General features: G+C 29.9%; 1 protein-coding gene across 2 annotated transcripts in view; it reads right to left on the bottom strand.

The window, feature by feature from the left end:
- Nucleotides 1–17,550: 17,550 nt before the first annotated feature.
- The window catches only part of LOC107439747 (WD repeat-containing protein 3), a 35,788-nt gene continuing 28,096 nt past the window's right edge, over nt 17,551–25,242 (bottom strand). The window contains exons 21-25 of one of the 2 annotated variants that reach the window (XM_043044320.2): nt 23,507–23,599; nt 23,317–23,411; nt 22,098–22,226; nt 20,277–20,370; nt 17,551–17,780 (exon numbers count right to left, since the gene is read on the bottom strand). In XM_043044320.2, the coding sequence (XP_042900254.1) occupies nt 17,622–17,780; nt 20,277–20,370; nt 22,098–22,226; nt 23,317–23,411; nt 23,507–23,599 (570 nt within the window). In that variant the 3' untranslated portion in view covers nt 17,551–17,621. The remainder of the gene's footprint in view (nt 17,781–20,276; nt 20,371–22,097; nt 22,227–23,316; nt 23,412–23,506; nt 23,600–25,242) is intronic. The other variant, XM_071180160.1, reaches the window with a different exon arrangement.

Below are 25,242 nucleotides of genomic sequence, written 5' to 3'. Positions count from 1 at the left end.
TATTCGCCAAGACGAAGTCCATTAAAATAGGTAATTTTAGAGAAGAAAAAAAAGATATTCTTTCTCAGCTTTGAAGTTATACATCAAGTAGGAAACTTTATTTTGTTATGGGCGATTCGCGTGTTTTTTGACTTTTGGAAAAGTAAAGTGAAAGTGGAAAAAATATTTTATTTCCAATTTTCACTCTATTTTCTTCCGAAATAGTAATGAGGGGGCAAACATAGCGTTTCGCCTCTTCTGAAATTTCAAAGTGCTAAAAAATAATAGAAATTGGTAAAAAAAATTTCATCTTTGTAACTATTTCAGAATAGAAAACTTTATTTTCTTCTGAAATAAAAGTGAGGGGGGGGGGTTTCTTCTCATCTTCTGAAATTTAGACATCAATAGAATAAAATCAAGTAAAGTAGGAAATTTTAGAAGAAAAAAATTGTTTTGTTTCATAACTTCGACGATATTTTCCAAATAGAAAACTTCATTTTCCTCTTAAATTATAGTAAGGGGATGGAAAACTTTATTCTCTTCTGATAGTAAGGGGGGCTAAAATGCGTTTTGTATCATCTGAAATTTAGACATTTAAAATAATAAAGTCTAGTAAAATTGTTTTGTTTTTTTTTAAAAAAAAAAAAAAAAACTTTGAATCTATTCTCCAAAAAGAAAATTTTATTTTACTCTTAAATTAAAGTGAGGGGGCGAAGAATATACTTCACCCCTTCTGAAATTCAGACATTCGCTGGAACAAAGTCAAGTAAAATTCATATTTAGCTCTTATTTTCGACTTTAAAGCTATTTTCCAAATCGAAAACTTTATTTTCCTCTGAAATTTAATTGAGATGGAAGATTATGTGCTCCATCTCTTCTAAAAATTTGATATTCGCTACAATAAAGTAAAATAGAATCGAGAATTTTAGAAAAAGAAACTACTTTTTTTTTCAATTTACTAGCTATTTTCCAAATTGAAGGTGAAATCCCCCCCCCCCACAAGAAAAATATTCGGTTTTGTTTCAATTTTTTTCTACATGTTACGACTTTTAATTTATTAAAAAAATTTAAAACTAAAACACGAAAAGAGAAGAAGAGCACATCATAAAAAAACATAACAAGTGTTTAGAAAACTAAAATAAGTACCACTGTTTTGCATCCTGAAAAATGCATCCTACACTGAGACTAATAGATATATTTTAAAGCATCTTTTGACTGTGGGTGGTATGAAGGTGTTAAAACCCTCATACCACCCACAGAGTTGACCCACAGTTATCTGACTCCTCAAAAAATAGCCATCTCCTTTTACACCATAGGAAAATGACCTTCTGCTTCTTTAAATTGCCTTAAACATTTTTATGACCCTGGGCTCTTTTGTGCTTTTATAAAATGTCATATATTTACAGTAGCATCTATATGTCCCTTAAGTTGTCTTAAACTAGCAATCATCTAGATGTTCCAGGAAAACAGATGTAAGCTTTTAAGGGATCCAAGGGGATGACTCTTGTTGACATTAACTTAGGTCATTTTGTCAAGAGATTTTTTCTGAGACAAGCGTAAAACGTTCCAGTTAAATTCCAGTTTTTAGCTCATTTAATTGCTTCATTTAAATTAACAATTTTTAATTCAGATATATATTTTCTGTTAGCTTTTATTTTATTCAATTTTTGAAATTAAAATTTAGCTTTAATTAAGAGTTATCGAAATTACTTGCAACTTCCTTTTTTTTTAAACATAAATCGTGATATCAACAATTCCCATTCTTAAGAAAATTTTTCTTTGGAAAACAAGAAAACCAGATGTAAATTTATTTATAAAGAGGTAAGTAAATGTTTGCATTAACTCATTTAATACATTTAAATTTTAGATTTATATACTGTTCGAATTCTTTTATAAGAATGGTAACATAAAAATTGCTTTTTTTTATGTTCGTATATAAAATTTAATTTGTATAGTAAATACTTTAATTGATAATTTTACTGTTTATTGTGAACATGGATTTTGTTCTTATTTTATATTTTTCAAATTATTAAGGACTTTAAATTTTTTAAATTGGAACTTCGAATTTTTAGGGTTTTTAACAACTTTGTTTTCATTAAAAAGTGAAATGCAATCTTTATTTTATATAAAAAAAATCATATTTAATTTAATAAAAGAACGCATTTAATTTAATAAAAAAGGTATGAACATCAACTTAGAAATCCGTAGCAATTAAAATTCATTTCCATGACAAACCATTAAAAAGAATTTTTTTTTTTAATTAGCAAACATGCTTTGACTTTTTTTCATTTTCCTTTCATTAAAAAAAACTATTACTCTTTGTCATAATTTTGTCACATATGATTACATGGCGTCATGAATACATTGGCCAAATATTCAAGAACGATTTTCTAGGTACCTGCCCATATTGGAGTAAGGTAACTTTGTTTTTGTTAATCGATGCATATAGAGAAACAATTTCTGAATATTTTTTCAATTAGTACTTTTTAAAATGTGGGTACATGTGCCGATAGAGAAAAAAAAGTCTATAATTTCCTTCAGTTTTCATAACGCGATCAAAAACCTTTAAATTTGAAATTAAAAAATAATTTTCATTTTTATAATGGTTTTGTCTTGAAAAGACCTTCCTAACGATATAGTAACCGGATTCAACAGGTTTATAAAATTCGTATTTTATGATTAGCATTATATTTAGAGGAAAAGGAGGCTACTGTGGACATGGAGGACAGGAGTAGACAACATGAATTCTCGCCCTAGTCATATTTCCTCGGTGAGATGTCGTAAATTGGTAACATTTACGTACAGTGAACCAAAAAAGTACCACCCTGAATAACTTTTGATTTAATGATCGGATCTTCACGTTCTAGGACTCCATCTTAATAATTCAAGGGTGTGACATCAAATATGCAAATTAATTAGTGCACGATATTTTATTTTAAGTTACGCAAGTTAAGTATGTTACAAAAACATACTTTCTCTGAATAAACATAACTTTTGTTCAACAGATTCGATTTTCTAACCCCCGTAATATAGGAGGAGGCTGTAATTTGGGGAATATGGTCCCAATTGTTGAGTCGGGTGAGCTATCCAAAGTTTGGACCCCCAAATGTTAATTTTATTTTTTTGTATTTCACTACAGATCGAGAGCTCTTTAAGGGAAATGAAAAAATTTTGCACACGATTATAAAATTCTGTTATCTAAAGAGAATTCCATGCAAAAAATAACTTTTAGTAAATATTTATTATTTTTTATTTAATAATAGTCTGATGTTGATCATTTATGTCGCACTAGTGCTGCACAATAGACTATAGGCGACGGTCTGGGAAAGATCCCTTGAGGTTTGATCCTTTGTAGAGGGGATGGCACCCCCGCTTCGGTAGCCCGGTGACCTGCACCCGAAGTCGAGCACTTAATCGTAGAACAGTTTAACGAGGACCAATACCGCACACCCTCGGTCCCAACGCAGACGGACCCAAGTGGTCACCCACCCGCACACTGACCGCAGCCAGTGATGCTTGACTTCGGTGATCTGCTAGGAACCGTGTCTTAACGATCAGTCCCCTTTGGGACAATAATAGTCTGAAAACTTTTGAATCGTAGAGATAGTTTTTATTTTATGTTTTTATTTATTTTTATAGATCATTTTAAAGTATCTAATTCCACATGGAAAATACGAATTTGAGCGTTTTTGGTTGAATAGTGCATTAGTTCCTGACAGTGGCGTAGCGAGGGGGGAGCAAGGGGGGGCATCATGCCCCGGGCGCTACTCACAAAAGGGCTGCCAAATGGTCAACAAAACAAAAAGAATTGTTGGATAATTTTTATTTTTATTATAATTTATTTCTGGAAAATATATTTTAAATTTAGTGCCAGTGAAATATAATAAATGTTAATTCGTAAATAAAAAGGAACACTAATCAAACTGTAATAATATATTCATAATAGAAATGACACGTCTTTTCTAATGGCTGGNGTACATTTTTTAAGCAAATTAACTGTTTAATGTGGATCATCCATCAATGTTGGCATGTTTATATCACGTACGCAGGTCACCAATGAGGGGAATGTTTAACTATCGACTATGTCAACCTTCATCTATCAAAAGGTACTTCAAAATAGAATCGAGTTAACATGTCTTATATACTAGTGATTTGATATTTAATGTTTATAGTGGTAGTTACGCCACAGGACTACTCTTCAGTAATTTAATTTGAAAAGATCTTGTAAGGAGCCCGGAAAATTTGGTGGGCCTGAATTTGTCTTGATCGGTCCCTGATAGGAAGATACATATTTTTTGTCCTGTTTATTTACAAAAATTTTGGATGATCCTTCTCTAAAATGAAAGTTCGAATAAAAGTAGTCATTGCAATCGCGAATTGCTATTAAACTCTAATGTGTGTAAGATCATCATCCAGAAGTTAATCCCTGAGAGACGCAGAGCCGATTGACTTGATATGTCGACATACATATCTACCGGGGACTTGGCATGGCTCCACACAGTACCGGACGAGGCTTATGTAAACTCGCTAAGGGAGATACGGATCCCTGCACTGGGTCGCTGGATATGTTACACAACATTAGAGTTGCAATACTAATTTTGGGCAGCGAGCACCAACGCTGCTTTACTTTCGCTTTATGTGTCTTGGAAGGGAAGTATAACTTTTGCTTCCCATTTCGGTTGCCTGTCTCTCGAGGTATGACAACAGCTTTTTTTTCTCTTTGTGCTCGTCCTCTGTCCTGTCGCTTTCTGTTTGCTCTTTTGTTTTGAAATCAGAGTCTTGGACACTGTAAGTATACACATTTTGTGAGTCTTTTTAAAACTGTGTCTTGAAATATGATATGTTTACAATTTTCAGTCGAACAAAGTTAAAGTGTTGACACGAAATGAAAAGATGTAACAATGTTTATTAATCATGGTAAATGAAACAAGATGTATGGTTTAAGGTATATGGTATATAAAACAAGGTGCATGGTTTAAAGAAGGTATACAAAACAGGGTGTATGGGTTTAGAATGTTGATGGTGTACGTACCCCAAAGTGAGTACGAGCAGTGTTCAACTTAATGTGAAATGTGTTTTATTTAAAAATGAAAGTTTGAAAAAAAATAAAATACAACACAAACTCTAATCTTTAGCATGACAAACTTGACAAGCAATTACAAACACTATTTAACACAAGCCTTAACAAACAGTATTCAAGAAACAAATCCCAAGTTTCAAAACATACAGCCCTCAAACATGATACAGCACAATTAGACAAAAACTAAACTTGTTTAAAAATAATAATTTTTTTAATCTTTTTTTTTAGTGCTCAAGATATTTGTCCAGAAAGTTCCAGACATCTCTAGGGCACCCACTGCGCACAACACTTTGTTATAATAAGGCTCGCTTGCAAACGACAGTGTTCTTTCCAGCGAGACTTTATGATGCTGATGGACGACGACATTCTCGACTTTGAATTGGATGAATTGCCTCAGACACCTGTAGGACCAGAGATGGAAAATCCCGACAGTCTTATTAGGCGGCCAGAAGTACCAAAAAGAACTTGGCGTCGCGTGCCGATGGTGTCGGCAAAAGATGCACGGAATCGATTAAATTTGATAAAGACTTCTCGTGTCGTGGATTCCTCTCAGACGGTGAAAAAGGATATCCCTATTAAATGTGCACCTGAAAGACAGACTGTTTCAAGTGTGTCACGAACCACCGCCAGTGTGTCACAAGCTGTTTCATCAACAAGTGTTTCAAGAGTGTCACCACCCAGTAGGGATCCAGAAACCAGACCGTTTCATTTAAAACGTGATGTACCTTATGAACGAAAGGTGCACATGCATGAGAAATGTTTGGGTGTATTGTGCATACAAGAAAATGGATACAGTTTGACTAATGGCGTCGAAACAATATCTTGGGATGGTGAAGTGAAACCCCAGCAACTGTTGAAAGATGTAATTTTTTCCAAAGTGGGATGCATGTTGACGGCCGATGAGGACACCCACAGTACTTGGAAGTCTATCGTCGCAAAGCTGGACAGGATGCACCCTATAAAACATTTAAATGTCAGGAAACTTGTTGGAAAAAATCTTTTAGGTAATTGCTTATTTTGTACAAAACAGTGCCACCGATTTAAAGTTGTGACGGGTGGCTTTTGTCAAATTTCACGTTTGCCTTTAGATATAGTTCCGCATTAATTTGTATTGTATATATGTATTGTAAATTTTAAATGAAGCGAAAATGGGGAGACCTCTTGTGAGGTTAAGTATAATTGCCCCAAGATTGGTTTGTGTTTATTCAACACTCATTGTCAAATTCCACATTACTTTGTATTGCATAAATGTATTGTAAATTTTAAATAAAGCAAAAATGGGGAGACCTCTTGTGAGGTTAAGTATAATTGCACCAAGATTGGTTTGAGTTCATTCAACACTCATTGTCAAATTTCACATGTATCTTAAGAGATAGTTCCACATTAATTTGTATTGTAAATATGTACAGTGAGGTGAGAACTGAACTGAATAAATCAATAATCAATCGACACCAACGTTGTGAGAACACGTTGTGGGTTTGAACATGTATAACTTGTCTTTCTTCTATCTAAATAAATAATTTGATAATGCACTCTTTATTTCATTTTCCATTCATTAAATAATATTGTCTGCTCTGCTGTCTTCCTGATTATGACAATGGCGACGAGGAAATTGGAATTAAGTTAATTTGCTGTAGCAGTGAATAATCAGCCAAATCCAAAATGCCGAACGTTAGTGCTGTGTTGAAAATCTCTGATCAAAAGTACAAGAAGCATCCTTCTCAAAAGAAAGGTGGAAGTTATTCTATGAAGAGAAACACTCCTCAAGTCCGAGGTTCAAAAGGAGCAAAACCCTGCAAAGCGCTGTGCAAAATCTCACCAAGGGAATTGCAATTTTGAGAATGCAAGGTTATACAAGTGTTAAGGGTCATATCAGGCCTTCGTGTAAAGTTTCCTCCACAAATTTTGTTGTAGCTAGTGAAAGTGTTGGGGACTTCAGAATTTTATCTGAACAATGTGCTTAATATTGATAATCCTTCAAAACCATACACTATTAATGTACAAATTGACTCAGGAAGTGCTTTTTCAATTATGTCTGTTACAAAATTTCAACACCTTAATTTGAATAATTTGTTAACTTTACAAATTCCAACTTTGAAATCATATACTGGAGAAATATTTAAAGATTTTGGGTAATTATGAGGTTCCTGTTACTAAATGTTATACTCTTCCACTTATAGATAACCTAGTTAATTATGAATAAAAATATGAAAAATAAAAGTTAAATTAACTAGACTACATATTTATTAATTAGAAATAAAAATAATAGAGAGAAATTACATAATTAAAACATTAGTATTGAGACCACACTAACTTCGGTAATAGGGCAAAGAAATGTACGCCGCCGTGCTGTTTTGTTCGATCGTCTCCTGGTCAAAACAACGACCGCCTCGTCAACCGTGTCTTATTGGCCGATTCTTCCTCTAAAATGACTTTTTTAATTGACACTGGTGCAGACGTTTCTGTAATTCCAAAAACCTATGCCTCTAACTCGAAATCTTTAAACAATTTAACTTTGTATGCCGCCAACGGCACAAAAATACCAACGCATGGAACTAAACGTATTATGCTTGATTTAAACCTGCGACGCCAGTTCAGTTGGTCTTTTGTTATTGCTGACGTGCGACAACCTATCATAGGAATTGATTTCTTAAAACATTTTGACTTACTTGTTGATGCTAAAAACCATAGAGTTATTGATGCAAATACTAAACTTTCGTCTAACGGTCAACTTATAAATATCAACTCCGAATCATCTAATATAGCTATTTTAGTCGGAAATACTCAATTTGATAAGATCTTAAGTCAATACCCTGAGCTAATCAACCTTTCTCGAACCGTTGAAGAGAGTTCACCTGAGAGTTCGATGCCAAAGGCGCATTCTCGCTATCGATTCTCACAACTGAAAGTTCGATGCACATTCTCGCTATCGCGATATAAAGCACTACACACTAATTGTTGTTGATTGTATTGACAAACCAACTTTGTCGGATAGAGAGTGGATTGAAAAGTTGAATATAAGGATTGATAATTTTATTAATGCTGTGTCTAATGTTAGTAATAGTAATGTTGATAATGGTAAACTTGCTTTCAGTAATTCTTCCATTATTCAATATTTAAACACTAAATTTCCAAATTGTTTTAATTTAGATGACAAATCTGGTATATTGGGAGATACAATAAACATAGCTATGAAACAGGAAACAATTCCTATATTTTGCAAGAGTAGACCAATTCCTTATGCCCTAAGAAATTTCGTTGGTAAGGAGTTGGACACTCTTATCAATAATGGTGTTTTGCATGCTGTAAGTCATTCTAAGTGGGTAACGCCTATTGTTGCTGTTCCAAAACTTAATGGAGATGGTAAAGAAGCTGTTAGAATTTGTGGAGATTTTTCGGTAACGGTAAAAAAATTTTGTGAAACGCAATTTTATCCTTTGCCTTCTCAAGAAGAAATATTAACAAGTATGGGTGATGGTAAGTTTTTCTCAAAAATTGATTTATCTAAGGCTTTTCATCAGCTTCCTATTAGCCCAGAATCTCAAGAATTATTAACATTGAATACTCTCAGAGGATTACTTAGGTACTCCAAACTTCCTTTTGGGATTAAATCAGCTTCTTTCCTTTTCCAACAAAAGATGTATGAAATCTTGAAAGATCTATCTTTTACTAATTGTTATATTGATGATTTGATTGTTAGGTCTAATACAAAAGATGAATGTGTAAATAGGACCGAAATTGTTATGGATAGGTTAAATTCTCATAATGTTAAGATTAATCTTTCTAAATGTGAATTATTTCAAGATAATATTAAAATCTAAGGTCATAAAAAAGATGTTAATGGTGTTCATCCATTAGATGACAAGTGTAATACAATTTACCAAACATCTATGCCTACAAATGTTACTGAGTTAAAAAGTTATATATTATGACTAATGACAATAATTGTCATAATCAGGAAGCCAGCAGAGCAGACAATATTATTTAATGAAAGGAAAATGAAATAAAGAGTGCATTATCAAATTAATTATTTATTTAGATAGAAGAAAGACAAATTATACATGTTCAAACCCACAACGTGTTCTCACAACGTTGGAGTCGATTGATTATTGATTTATTCAGTTCAGTTCTCACCTCACTGTATGTTGCCAGATGTATGAAAGATATATGACATATGTATTTAATATTTTAAATGAAGCAAAAATGTGGAGACCTCTTATTCGACGGCCTCGGATTTCTGACCTCCAAAATATAGGAGATAGCTACAACTAGGTCAGGAGAACGGTCTAAAGTTTGTCCCCACGTATTCGTATTGCCCCATAACATTTTTGTACACAATAATGAAATTCGTTTATCCAAAGATAATTCCAAACAAAAGAATAACTTAGTAAATATTTATTTTTTACTTTATAATTATCAAATTTTTATAAATATACTTTTAGTAAATACAATTCTTTACATTATTTTAAAGAATGCAATTTTTCGTGGCAAAAAAGGCGTATTTTTAAAATTCGTTTTCTCAGGAACTATTCGACCGATTTTGCTATGTAAAATTACAATCTTTAAAAATGATGTAAAATTTTTTATCCCTTATAACGCAATTTTTCGACTATTAATAAATAAAATATTAAAAATATTTACTAAAAGAAAGTACGTTTTGTGTCTTATTTTGCGATTTATAATATCGTCTGCATTAATTAAGAAGCATATTTGTAGTCACCCTGTCAAACCAATGAGTCCTAGAACAAGAAGATCCGATCATTAGACCAAAAGTTATTAAGGGTCGTTCGTTTACTTTTGTAAACACTGTTCAACTTTTTTCTTACTTTCTATAACTTACTTAACAAAGGACTTTGTGAAACAATTTAAAGAACTTTTAATTTTCTTTAGAACTTAAATTTGAACGGAAAAAAAAGAAAAGATACTATGACGTCTTGACTGCACGGTAAAGGTCATAAAAATTATTTTACTGACTGGTAACTATTTTTTGATTCGCGATCGCAACGCTCCAGTCCGCCCTCTAGCGGGAGCCTGAAAATATCGGGCATTAGTTCCCGCATAACCATTGGCAATGACGGACATCATTTTCTTAGCAGCAAAATTTCCCTAAGGAAAAGGTAGAATTTCTTGAAAAAACTAACCAGAACTTTCCAAACATTGAAGCAGAACACGTCAAGCATTTGAAGAACAATTTCTCAATTTTTACCTTTCTATTACCAACAACATAACTTCCAATTTCATGATCACTTGCTGTTTCAGATGTGTGTATTATGGTAAAAAAAAAAAATTCTGTCTTCAATTCATTACAAATTAAAGTGAAGTCAACATTGCTTTCGTCATTCCAATGAATAAAGTGAATTCAGAACTTACAGAACTGTAATAGTTATAAAATATTCTTCTTCTGTATAGAATAGTATATATTTCTATATTTATATAATTCGGAAAACAACAATAAAGAATCCTCTGTACTACTTGAAATAGTTTTATTTGTGCTGCAAGGATGGCACCAGACTCTGCCTGACAAGGGGCAAGTCTCCCCCGACAGGGGGGCTCAAACAAATAAATTCAAAATATTTAAATTAAAAAGAATGTTATACTTTACATTTTTTTCTCACATCATTTTTTTTCAAGTGTGTTTCTGAGAATCTAAAATCACTAATATTGATACCATAATGTGCAGATTCCTTTCAATGTGAATTTAAATCTAATTTTTTTTTTTCGGTTATCGATGTATTTTGTACTGTATGGTGCAATTTACCATACATTGTAAGCGTGAAATTTACTTCTGTAATGAAGATAAAATAGATGTAGCAGTAACCACAATTTCAAAAAATTTCTACGCTTCTTACTCTCATAACACAAAAATTATTCGTTAATAAAAATTTGAAATTTCATGCACATTTAACAAAACATTTTGATATAAAATGCTAATTTTATATGCATCGATTGACTTTTGAATCATTTAAATGTTTTGCAAAAAAAGTTTTAAGTATATTTTTTGCATCCACGTATTCTATCTAAAGATATCATGCCCCGTTTTGAACGAACTTCGAAATGATTATGCCCATAAAATTGTAGAATTTGAATTTTTTAAAATTGTTACACAGTATAATTTTACGGACAAAAAAAAAGGCTATTTTAATCAGGGGACTCGATGTTAATATATATTGTAAATAAATACCAAGAGACTTTTAAAATTTCTCCTTGCGATTCCTTTTTCTTTTCAAAGAAGCTTTTTTAAAGTGAACATCTATGTCCGGCAAAATGCTAATTTCTCCATTTGAGAATAAGAGTAAGTCCATCGGCTTAAAATGTAAGATTCAAACAATATAGCTTAAATTTGTAATTATATTTCAATTTACAAATTTTAAATTTGCCTCCGAGAAACTAATATTAACTAACTTACATTTTTTTAAAAAAATGCCACGGCGGGCTGCTGTTTGTCTGCCTATGTTATCGTTTCTCCGCAAAGCTGAAAGCACACTTTCTACCAAGATTTCTGTTTCGCCCTGCAAAAGCTTTTTACATATTGAATTATTGACATACGCCCGCAATGAATAACCTTTCACACAGTTAGATTATTTTTTACTACATGTCAACGCGAAACATTCTTTCCTCTACGATTTAAATTTGCTTTTGCTTTCATAGTTACGAATTTTAAGTCACAAAAACTGGACACAAAAATTAAGAAGTTAGGGAACCAAATTTCGAAAAATAAGAGTTTTTTTATTTTTATTTCTCAGGACTTATTGATCGATTTTGCTTAAATTTTGCATTTTGACATTTAAAATTGCAAATGATGAAAAAATTGTACACCTTACATTTCTTAAGTTTCTCGACTTCCCTTAAATAAAGTAATAATAAATGTTTACTTACTTTGAAATCCCCGTGTAGTAAATGGTGACTGATGCACGTTAAATCTGTCGAGTCGCAAAGTCCTCCATGTTCCCGTAAAAAATCAATACCTCTGGGGGTACTTATTCAGGAGTTTCCTTGCCTTCTGGATTGGTTCAAAATTACAAAGCTACGGAGTTGAACATTAGTAGTTGCAAACCCGAAAATTGGGTCGGTTGTTCAACGACGGATAAAATAAAATAAAATAGCAAGATATACAAATTTTTATATAATTTTATGGAAGGTAATTTTAAATTGCGAAATACAAAATTTGAATGAAATCGGCTGAATAATTCCAGATAAATAAAATTTTAAGCAAACTGACTTTTTTAAAATTTGATAACTCAGAAACTAATATATCGATTGTTCTGAAAGTTTGTATTTTGAAATTAAAAGGATGTAAAAATATGTAGAACATTTCAATATATTTTACTATTATTTAATAAACTAATAAAAAATAACAAATAATTTTTTAAAATTATTTTTGCTTAAAGATTTGTGTATAAAATATTTTTTGTAATTTTATGAAAACATTTTTTAATACACTCAAAAAGTTCTCGAGATAATGGGCTATAAACGAAGAGTGAAGTTAAAATTAAAGGACCCAAACTTTCCAACTCTCTCTTTGCCATTACTTCAGACCATATGTTCCAGATTGCGGCTGCTTCCCATTTTGAAAATTTAAAACCTAAAACTATAGACAAACATTTATGTTTTTCCAAACCAGAATGCGGTTTTCTGTTCATTTTCGTAACTTAAAATATGGTATAGACTCTTTGTACGTGAAAATATGATTAAATCAAAAGTAATCAAGGTGTTCCCTTTTTCCATTTCATGCACTGTACATAAAATAAGTCAATGAGAATCTGTTATGTTTATTAATATATATTTTAAGACATTGAATACGAACAGTTTAATTGTTTTTCTGAATCAATCAACAATCTTTTTTTTAACTACTAAGAAAATGATAAAAAAAATAATAAATTAGAAAGATCTTGTTACTGTTTTTTTTTCCGACTGCATATTTATTGCGTTGATTAAAGTATAAACCTTGAATCCGAATAAGCAAATGATTTTCCTCATTTAAAAAAAAACGACGAAAAAATTATTTTATTCTTATACTTTCATTTTGCTTAAAAATTTTAAAAAGCAATTATGTGATCCCATAAACCATTGATAGACACATTACATAAAAAAGAATTCGTAAAGAAGAGGACCTGCGTATCTTTCTATCCCTTAGGCTTTTGTCAGTTATTTAGGCAAAGAGGTATCCCCTTTCTCCAGAAAAAAGAATAGCAGTTTGAAAGATAAGTTTCCAAGAAAATTAAGATGTGTCTGAGGGAAAGGATTTCTAAAGGAGTACGAAAAGTCGTCAATTTCACCCATGTCTAATCGCATCCGGTCTCTATTTTAACAACGTATGGGCAAAGTTATGAGTAGTGCAGTGAAACAACAATTACCTAGAATTTATAATTTATTTTATAAATTTTTGTTGCTATTTCTTAAAAATAAATAAATAAAAACTAAAAAGTTAACTACAAAAATTTTTATTAGGCATTTGTAAATAAATTTTTGACATAATTTAGAAAAAAATGTGACCAGGCTATTTTCCCGACGAAACTTAAAAATTTTCCCGATGGGGGGGGGGATGAACATGCCCCCCTACTAGCGCCGCCCTTGTTGCGCTGAATATTAATAAATTTTTTTATCATTTTCTTGGTAAGTATTTTTTAGTTTTGAAAGAATAATTTCAACTAGAATTCAGCTATTCTATTTTTAAGCTACATATTCAAATTCATATCGAGATCTTACAATTATAAAATTTTGATATGTGGTATGTTATCTAAAAGTAATGAAGGGATAATCTATGCATATATTATTTGAAAATAAAATTTTCAAATGAAGAATATTCCATTTGGAATTCTGCGGATTTATAAAACAGGCGAGTGTTATGATTTTTGTAATAAAAAAATTTGCTTATAAATATTTTTTTTTCCTTATTTGATGATAGTTCTCTACAGAATGGTTTTTTACGCCTGATTAAGAACTACCTGTATAAGAATAAAAAAAAAAAGAAAGAATATGAAAGTTTTTATTTCAATGTAAAGAATTTTTAAAATCGTTTTTTATCCTAAGAATTCTATGCTTTACGTTTTTTAGTTTATAATTTTTTGATAAAAATTGTTGTCAAAATACTTTTTTTGAAAAATTAAATGTTATAACATTATGTGTTTATGTATACTTCTTGTATATTCTTATGTTTGAAGCAATATGATTCAAAAAAGTATGGAATAAAAATTCGGTACTTACGTATTAACGCCACCGCCGCTACATATTTGGCGGTTTTTAAGTGTCGTCAATCTACACATAAAATTTTTGTGACAAATCATAAAATAAAACACTTAAATTAAAATCAAAGTAGTCAATCGGATTTCGGAGGAAAATGGGCCGATATCGAGATTAGCATAGAATCAAAACAATCATATCGCCATATGAACTTTGATAAATAAGATTCCAAATCAATATAATGATAATAGATAGTTTTTTAACGATAAATTTTATAATGAATTATTGACTGAGAAATGACGAATTTTTGTTACGAGGACGAATCTCTGTAACTATTCCGTAGAATTCTATCCTTATTAATTATCGGTTCTGACGAATATGGACGTAAAATAATTTTTCTATTTTTGAATGGGAGATTTGATCTCAAACAAAACCAGATGTACAAATAATAAATTATGATATAAAAAAAGAGAAGATTACTAAGAAAAATGTTTTATCGTCTTATAATTATGATAAATATTAATAATAAATTTGCAGAAATAGGAAATGAGCTTATGGTATCAATAGTTCATCAAAAAATTTGAAAGGTTTATACCTAAACGATGGTAATTATGTGGATAAAAACATTGATAGTATATAAAGAAATAAAAAGTATATATATTTTCTGAGTATGTATATAATATTTTCTGAGAAAAACACAATTAATTCCATGGAAAAATACAAATATTAATTTATTAGTATCAGTTGCAGAAATAGAGAACAATAGACCGAACCGAATTCATGGCTTCACAGGGTGGCCACTCAAATCAGATTTCAAATTTCCCTGATTTTTCCAGATAAAAATCTTAAAATTTCCAGGTTTTAGTTTCTTTATTCTAATAAAGTGTAAGATGTGGGTACAAGAAAAGTGTCTATATTATAAAATATTTTATTCAAAATGTTATTTTTTTAACATATCTTGAAAAAAAAATTTATTTTGACAATTTGGCAAGATTTTTTATTCATTTTTTAATGTTTTGGTACAAAATTTTGAATCAAAAATCATATATTGACCAACAAAAGAGTAAAATTAAATATTAGTATATAGTTAGTTCTTATGTGTCATTCTAGTTTAACAGAGCTGTAATGGAGCAAATTTTGATGCAAGCAAACTATTGCTAAGTTGATGATATTTCAACTGCTTGGAGATACATTTCCGTCTAAAAAAAGTGGGTATAATGGATGAAATAATTTAAATTAGTGAAATTAAAAAAATTTGCAGCTTTTCTTTAAAATTCCCTGATTTTTCCAGGTTTTTATCCAAATTTCCCTGATATTTCCAGGTTTTTTGCAGTATAAAAAAAATTCCCTGATAATTCCAGGTGGGTGGCCACCCTGCTTCAATAATTTTTCACAAGGATCGAAAGTCGTATTCTCAAATAATACCAATTAAGTGAAAGTATACACAAAATTAAAGAATATCTTTCAAGAGAGCCTCACGTAAGCCATTGTGGCCAACTCTATGGAGATTTACAATTTTCATGAACAACTTTTTGAATCAACTGTAAGTTATGAAACTATATATATTTCTTTTTGTCATTGTCAATTAAAATTGTGCAATTTCGATCTCGCTTCGTGTGGAGTTAGATGGATTTAAAAAAAAAGCATATTTTTTCTAAACTTTTTTGAAGTAATAATTTTATCTAACAATTTTATTTTAAACTTTTTCAATGTAATAATCTTATGAAGCATATAAGAGAACAAAATTTTTTCATACTGTTGAAAATAGGTTTCATGAACCCTCTTGAGAAAAATGAATTCAAGGTGCTCATAAAAAAAACTCAACAAAAATTTATACGAAATCAAAAATATTCCTTAAATAGAAGAGCATAATTCGCAGCTGAATGAAAGATTTTTGAAAAATTTTGATTTCACGGATGACTAGACCGATCGGACCAATTAAACTTCTCTTGTTTTTTGCTGCTCTGTAATTCAGGAAATAACTTATTGGAAATTTTAAGTATTTGACTTGTCATAATTTAATCCGATTTAAGTGCTCCTTTAATCGTTCGTGTATTAGCTTTATAGAAACGTATACATCGAACCTTATTCCTAGTATAACAGGAGGGGCAAGAGTGGCCCGTTAGGTATTTTGGGAGGCATCTCATAGCTCCAAGTAGGTTTAGGCATAAGGTACCTTTTGAAAAGTATTGTGTGCCCCAGTTTCATTGAAAAAAAAAAGTAAATAAAAGTATTATTTAGGGACAACATAATTATAAGTATTATTTGAGAAAAGTAAATTCGAGTATCAAAGAAATTAATAGATAAGTAGGATTGAAAAGATGGATCGATCTAATGCTAAATATACATCTATCTAATGTTAAATTTATAACTCTTCTGCTGCAAACATAACTCATATTTAATAACTAATATTTTATAACATAACTCATTATAATTTTTCTTAAACTTCTATGAAATATTCATTAAATTTGTAAGAAAAAATGTATCTGGTTGTTTGTAAAAATTTCATATTCTTCAAAACAGTTTAAAAAAGTTTTTAGGATCAAATCGCTGGAAAATTGTAGTAAATAAGCAATAAATGAATAGGAAACGTCTACAGGTAAAATAAGAAATAGTGGATAGTCTTTGAAATGATTAACAGAAAATGTTACCAAATGCAAACTAAATATATTGTACTCCTTTTTGCTTCAGTTATTCATTTCATGTATTATTATGAATTTTCCTGGACAAATATTTGTAAACTATACGTCCCATCACATGCTTTTCTTTTTTTGTGTTGCACCAAAGATAAGAGTTATCTTATTAACTCTTATCTTTGACATTGGGTAACCTCAAAGTCGAGGGGAAAAAATCAAAACATTTGATAAAGATCTTTAATCTTTACAGAAAATATTATTTGAATGCTTCCACTATTTTGAACCTTAATATGATTCAGAATGAAACTTTAATATGATGGTTTAGTACTCAACGCAGAGCTAATTTTGCCATCATTAAGCCATTAAGGTGCTTTTGATAACATATTTAATGCCATGAATACAATCTCCAAGTGCAACTATATTAAGAAATAGTGATTTCAAGCCCAATAAAAGCAATACTAAATTATAAACAAAACTTAAACATTTTTTTATATGCAGCAAAAATGAAAACAACAAAAGGTAACCCATTTAAAGCATTTTCTGGCTCATTTTTGTGCACTTTGTTTTGGTTGACTATAATGAGCACACTTATTTAAAGAGCTAAGTACCTCAGTTTCAACAGGAAACAAGCTTGACTGTATATATAAAGGGTATAAGAATTTGTGTCAGAATAAATTAAGATTTTTTAAAAAGTTTATTCAACATGAGTATATACAAATGTATTTACAATTTATGTAAAAATATTTTCAAGAATAAGTTATGATTGGGCGTTCTAGTTTTCGCCTTGCTTTTTTCTTTTTCTTTTGAACGTTTTCCAATACTTCAGAAAACATAGATACCTCCTCCCGTGCATCAATTGCAACTTGTTGAAGATTGCTCACTACTTTTGCATATCCAATTTTATCCTGGAATAAAAAATAAAATAATTGCTCATCAGCAGTATATACAAATTTATACATATAATTACAGTAAACCTGAAACAATTTTTGGATATTAAAAATTTTCCTCACAATAGACGACTTCATTTATGGTAGTTAAAATAAAATTATCCTTTATAAACGTAAAGAAATTGGTAGCTTGCTTTATAAAGTCGCGTCACGTGACTAAAATTTGAAGATTACTTTCATTCTTTTTCTTTAGATGCCATAGTGTTTTATCCATTTCATAAATTAATTTATATTTTATATTAATTTCTAAAGAAACAACAATTTTTTGTTTCGCAAAAAAATACCACTAATGCACAGATGGTTAAAGATAAATAGAAAATACTGATAGATATTTCATAAGTAATACAGATCCGCCTCAAGTTTCCTGTGCAATAAATATAGCTTTTACCTAGTGAATTAAGATAAACCACCATTAGAATAATGATATATAATAGTAATTTAAGCTAAAACAACATAAGTGTTTAAATGTGGAATCTCTCAATAAATTAGGAATTCTGATAGAATAAATTTTCAGAAAAAAAAATGCTGTTTTAATCCCCCCCCCTATATATTACATACAAGTGCTTTGGCTTGAGTGCTGTAATACGTAAAAAACGTCAAAGATCATAAAGGGGACTTGAAAAAAAAATATGATGCATTTCTTGGACACGTAATAGCATACCAGCTGATTTATGTTGGCAAAATTAATACCCAACTAAAAGAATATATAAAAAAAATTGCAGAACCTCCACTGAAGTTAGTATTCAAAAATGTTGTTTTAGAAGCCCCAAAGCTCAAAAATAGTGATCTAAATAGTATTCTCAGAAATTAATAACAGTAGCCTGAATAGTATGCTCTGAATTTAAAAGTAGCACAATAGGTAAAAAAAATCTAAAAAAGAGTAGAGATAATATACGGAGTGTTACTTAAAGATAACCCTAAATAAACTTTTTCAGGTTCTATATCATAAATAAAAACAAAAAGGTATTCACATAAGGGGTCGAAAATCATTATTTAACTGAGGAAAGAAACAAATCCTTACCAATTTCTGACAAATGACAGTACGGGAAGGCGAATGAAATAAATAGCTAAACTGATTTAATTGTTTGAGGAAACAAAGTGAAATTGACAAGGCAATTTTTAGAAATAGCTCTAAGTTAAAACCTTCAATTAACCCTGTTTCAATGTTCTGATTTCCCTCGCTGCAATTAATTCAAAATCAATAGCGTTTTTTTTAATTGGAAATTAATTTTTGACTCATTTTTAATTTTGATAAGGATTTTAAAAACACTCATTAAGGTGGTTTTCCTGTAAAATAAGAATTCATTCTAGGCAAAGCTTTTGCAGTGTCGTCCTGTTTGAAATTTTGATTTAAAAAAATTCTGTTTCACATGCTCTTCAATCTTGATTGTGTGGCATGATGTGTATGATCAAATTAAGAATACTGGTATTTTTACACTGATTCTCTTGAAAATTAAAGTGATTTTTTAGTAATTTCCACATTACTACCTATATTTCAATATGATGCTAATGAATGCTGATATTACAAAACCCGAAATTTTAATTTGATCACAACTTACGAATTTTGAACTCTCTTACGAGATTAATTTGTAATGATTCAATAGTAAATCCACATAGTTTTCAGACTCTATTTTTCAACGGTTATTTATTGTTTTTTCAACCATGGTTTTTTAAGTTTGAAATTTCAAATTTTAGTAATAACTTTTTTGCAATTCTTAATGCATTGATTCCACTGTTGATCCACATTGTTTTCATAGTTCAGCCTTTTCCATGTGATTTTCCAAATTCCAATATTTTAATACCATGTTATTAAGGCGCATAAATTTCAAATTTGAGTGTTTACATTTTGATATGCTCAAATCGTGAAATTTCATCAGAGCTGTACAATATTTTCTGAAAGTTTTTCCACACTTATTTATCCTTTTTTTTTCCCAGATTATTTCCATGTGGTTCTTTAAACTCCAATATTTTAAATGCGATATTAGGACACTTGAATTTCAAATAAGAGCTATCACTTTCTTATGCAGTTAATTCATGACTATTCTATCCTAAATGAGCATGCTTTTTTTTCTATAATTTCTTTTGGCACTTATTTATCATTTCTTCCATGTATTACAATGTAATTACTACACGCGATTTCAAGACATCACTTATGATGCATTCATGCCTTTTTACTTTTCAGTGCATAATTTATTTTCTATTTCAGTTAACATTGATTTTTAGTTTCAGAGAAATGGCTTTCAAATTCATGTCATTTTACATTATTTTCAGCAGTTATTTTTTGGCTAGCTGCTTTTTTTTTTATGAAGTAGCAGCCATGGTCATCTTTTGATTTTCATAGAAAATAGTTACATTTTAGTCAAGAATGGAGGCCCTGGATTGGCAAATTTTTCTGGCATGCACAATCCATTGCCAAGTTACTGTAGTATGTAATAAATTTATAAAATACATTACCTTCATATGATGTACTTGACCAAAAAGCTTTTCTTTTAACTTTTCAATAACAGGCTGGAAATTTTGAGAAGTCAAAATCTGTCCAAAGTGGATTCTGTAATCATCAAAAAACAAATTTACATATTAATTAAAACTATTGTTCAACAAGAGAAACAAATGATGTTCAATTTTAATAAGATTTTGATTTTGCATTGAATTTAAATTTTTTTTCAAAACTTACTTGATGATATAAAAAATTAGAATCTAAAAAATTTTTAGATAAAGCTGAAAATTATGTATTCTACATTGTAATTATTGATCTAATGAAAAAAAAAACTACATTTTTTATGTAGTGTAGTAACGAATGCCACATTTTTTAATTCAACAAATATAGCATCCCTCAGAAGAAAAATGTAGTTCAATGGTATGCATAAGTTTCTAAGTTTTTCCAAAGAATGAAAAGTAATGGGAAGGTGGTAACAATGCATTATTGATCTAATGAAATAACAATACATTTTTTGTTTAAGTAAAGTAGTAATAGATTCCAACAAATATATAACATTCCTGTGAATAAAATATAATTTGATAGAGGGACGAAGCGATTAGTGAATCAGCCGAGTACCAAATATTCGCCAACTGAATAACATTTTTATTTTAAAAAAAATCAATTATAATCAGGGTGCGTAGCCAGATTTTTCAACAAAAAATAAGCACCTTTTAAGCACTCAAAAAATATATTTAATCACTCACTAAAAAAATATCATAATTAGGATCAGTGCTGTAGTAATAGAAATTATTTTTTTCTATCTTTTAAAGTTCTTACTTTATAAACATAAAATCAATAAAATTAAAAAACACTTTCAAAATCATGATGAAATAAATAGTTTCTGATAAATATTGCAGAGAAAATTGTAAAAATCATGCATTTTTTGTAATTTAGAAAGACAATCGACAGGGCAAAGAAAAAATCTTTTTTTAAAAGATAAAAAAGTTAGCACTTTTTACAAACCCCAAATAAAAAAAAAGCACTTCTAAATAACGTAAATCAAAAATAAGCACATTTAAGCACTTTTCAAAAATGCTACGCACCCTGATAAATACTTTTTTATGTAAAAAAGTTTAGTAAAATAATCAAAACTTAGCTATATTATAAATATGGGGTAAGGAAAAAAAACAATAATAGAAATATTTAAGATAATAAAAAATATTTAAGATAAATAAAAAAGAATAACAGCTATTATAAAAAAAACTGAAGTTGTAAAGTTACAAAAAAAAAAAAAAAAANGTGTAAAACATATTTCTAATAATGTATAGCAAACAACAGAATTTTAGAGTATTCTTAGTTAAATCTATTCAAATCATCTCACCCTCCCCCCCCAAAAAAAATCCCTGACCACAGAAAAGTGGCAGAATATGTGTTACATCCCTAATTTGATGGCATACTCAAGTTTTCACGTTCTTCAAAATGAAGAGAAATAAGGAGTTGGTAAGTATGCATCACTAAATAACTGAATTAATGCATCAATTGATCCCGGGCAAAGCATGGATGTTTTTTCATTCTTTGTACTATCTGTCCTTACTGTGGGAGCAATGTTGGCCCACCTAATATGGAGCCCCTGGAAAAGTGGCCAACAAATCTACCCTTCAGATGCCTGTATGACGTCAGTCATTCTCTAGTCAAGCACTGGAGAATATATATATATATATATCAATTGAACAATAAATTGTCTGAGCAAGTGAACTGGTGAAAGCTAAAGAATGGTTCCTGGGTATTTTTAATTTTTTTGGAGGTATATGTAAATTTTGAAAATATAGTAAAAAAAAAGGAAAATTGGTACTTACCTTACTAAAAATGACGTGCATTTTTCACAAAGTTCAGTCTCCCAACCTTTATCAGTAAATTCAGACAATATTCTCAAGAAATCTAAAACATAATTAAAGGGTAGGTACATCAAAGCACCCTCCAGTTCACTAGAAAAAAGGAAATTAAGGAATAAATAACAATATGAAAAATCACACAGTCAATGCTCGATATAACTACCCTCTTGGTTTGAGCAAAAATGATTGTCATAATGTGATGTTGTTGTATCGTGAAAGCACAGGAATACTGTTAGTATTAACTCATAGATAAAAAATACTTGGCCAACTTGAACAAAGAATTGTTTTATTTTTTTTATCATATTTTAATAGCAGAAAAAGTTGGTACTAAGGCAACTTTTTCTTTATATTAATATATCGTAAAAGTGAACTTTAAAATAATACTTCATAGGTGAAAAAAGTATTAAAAATAATAAGCTCTGCTAGGGGTGCTATTATCGATAAATAACATACATCAAGATAACTAAAAAAGTCACATGTTTCAACTTTAAAAGAAACCACACAATATGACTGACATAGCACAAGAAGAGTGAATACAATTTTTAAATAAGAAAAGCATTATTGATAAATTTATTGTATTCCTTTAAAAAGATAGTCATAAGCATTTTGAATGACCATAAATTATCACCTCTTAAAATAAGAATTAAGGGGATCATGTAACTCTTCCAACATTCAAAGAGTTTTGCATTTATTGTGTGGTAACATTGAAGAAAATAATGGTTTTAACAATTTTGAAACTTTTTCTGAAACAAATGATTAATCACCTGAATATGCTTCTCAATGTGTGATTTTCAAATCATCTGAATATGAATTCTAATCAGAGATTTTTAAATCACGTCCTGAATATATATGTGATGCGTTTTTTTAATTGCATGAATATAAACCGCAATCCGCGATTTTAAATCAAGTGAATGTAATTTCAAATTAAACTTGAGATAGATAGGAAAAAGGGCGAAGAACAAAGTTTTTTCAGCCATTATAAAAAGCAGCACTTTCTGAGAAAATGCAGAATTTTTCTTTTATTAATTGAAGAAGGAAAAAAAAACAAAAACAAAAAAAAAACAGAATTCCGCCAAACGAAAAAAACTCATCTCTGTTATAATGGAGGTCTAATTAAAGAACAATGATTGGATTGCAAATAAAATAAAATATAAAAAGAAAACAATGAATCACACTTTTGTACCTTGATTTAACTTTTACTATAACTTTTCTAATGTATTCCAGAGGTGTAGATGCACGGTAAGCTGTCAACAAAGGATGAGCAGCTGGGGTGGGAAGCTAAAGAAAAAGTTTAAAAAATGCAAAATGCATATTTTAGAAATGTACAAATATGAAAAAGAGTTTTCAATTATTATTATTGATTTAAAATTAACCTTTTTTCCAACACTTTTACATTCCAGCTCAAATTCTTCAAGTTTTAAAACTTCTGAAGAATAAACTTTCAAAGCTTCAATCAACTGATCAACCTATATGTGAAAAATAACTTATTATATATAATTATTTAAAAATTCATAGATAATATATTCATGAGACGCCCGGTGGCTGAGCGGTAGCGCCTCGCGCGGTCGTGCCACAGGTCCCTGGTTCGATCCTCGGGCCGGGCAAGGTTGACTCAGCCTTTCATCCCTTCAGTGGGTCGATAAATGAGTACCAAGCATGCTTGGGAACTAAACACTGGGGGTTCCGCGTTCGGCTGACCACCTGACCGGAACATCTGCTCCTGCACCCCAGAGTCCAAGGTCAAGAAAACTGAGATGGGCACAGTAGGCCTTGGCCCTCTATGGGCTGTCGCGCCACTGAGTTTAGTTTTTAATATATTCATGATAATTATATAATCATGATAATGTAATTATTTGTCAAATCATTTAAATTTAAATAATACTACAGTTATTTCATAATACAACAGTTTGCTCAATAATAATGACTTGCCTTATTTTCTCAGTTTAGTGGTTACAATTGCTGACAGCCAAGAAAATTTAAAAAATTAGAGGAAATTTTTCAAGTAAAATTTAAGGTCAAACCCTGTATAACAGAGGTCTAAGCTTTAATGTCTGACAACAAATGAGTTTAAATTTAATTCACAGGAAAATATTAAAAAAAAAAAGTCTAGTGAAAGGAATCAGTATCAATTTTTGCAAAAGTAACTGTAATTCTGCAACTATCTTAGGATATTATTTTTTATTACTAAAAAGAGGACCATTGTTGGACTAGTTAACTAAGCCAACATAACACACACAAAAAAGTTGTTGTTATATCAATAATTTCTAGATGTTTTATTTTAAAAATAAGTAAAAAATTTCAATAGGATGATAACTTGAAAATAACAGTAACAAATCATTAGTAGTACTAGAAATACTATATTTCACTGTTTGAAACATTTTTAGAAAATGTTTTGTTTTGGAATGCTTGTTGCATGTCCAATAGAACAATCAAAACGACATTATTATTTTAGTAGAAAATAGATTTAGTCAGTACTTTTAGCTTATTTGGAGAACCCTTAAAATAATTCTTCAAAGGTTTAAAATGTTTTCTCCTTTTGTTTTTTGACATTTTAACAATTGAATAGCAGTTCAAAGTAAGTAACAATCAAATTAAGTAAGTGATGGTTTCTTTCATAAATTTGTTTAAGATAATCACATGTCCTAAAATTCAATGAAAAAAAATTAAATTTCCAATTTTATTAAATAGAAATGTACTTAGTAGTGGATATTTAGCATTAATAATACCAGTACCAATGGAATTTTAAACTAGTTCTGTTCTAATTAACATAATTGTTCCTAACTTTTGAGAAGAGCACAGATACATCAAGCAATTAAATAAATGTCTTGAATTTTTACAAATATAAGTTAGGTGAATCTGTAACATATATTCAGGAAAAGGTTAAGAATTTATTGTTCGTTTTGATAAATTTTCAATTAAGATGTTTGTTGCTTAAAGGAATAGTCTATTTAAGAAAGCTAAATTCCAAAGTTTATAAATAAAAAAACCTTTTATTCTATAGCATAAAATACAGATATGCAGAAATCCTGCCACCGCGAAACAATTTGATGTTCTCGAATAAAAAGATCTTCAGAGCTTTAAGTTTAAAAAACATTCGATAAAACTCTTT

Source organism: Parasteatoda tepidariorum, chromosome 1, assembly GCF_043381705.1.
Source record: "Parasteatoda tepidariorum isolate YZ-2023 chromosome 1, CAS_Ptep_4.0, whole genome shotgun sequence".
In the NCBI taxonomy this organism is placed as follows: Eukaryota; Metazoa; Arthropoda; class Arachnida; order Araneae; family Theridiidae; genus Parasteatoda; species Parasteatoda tepidariorum.
This window is presented reverse-complemented; position numbering and strand designations above follow the sequence as displayed.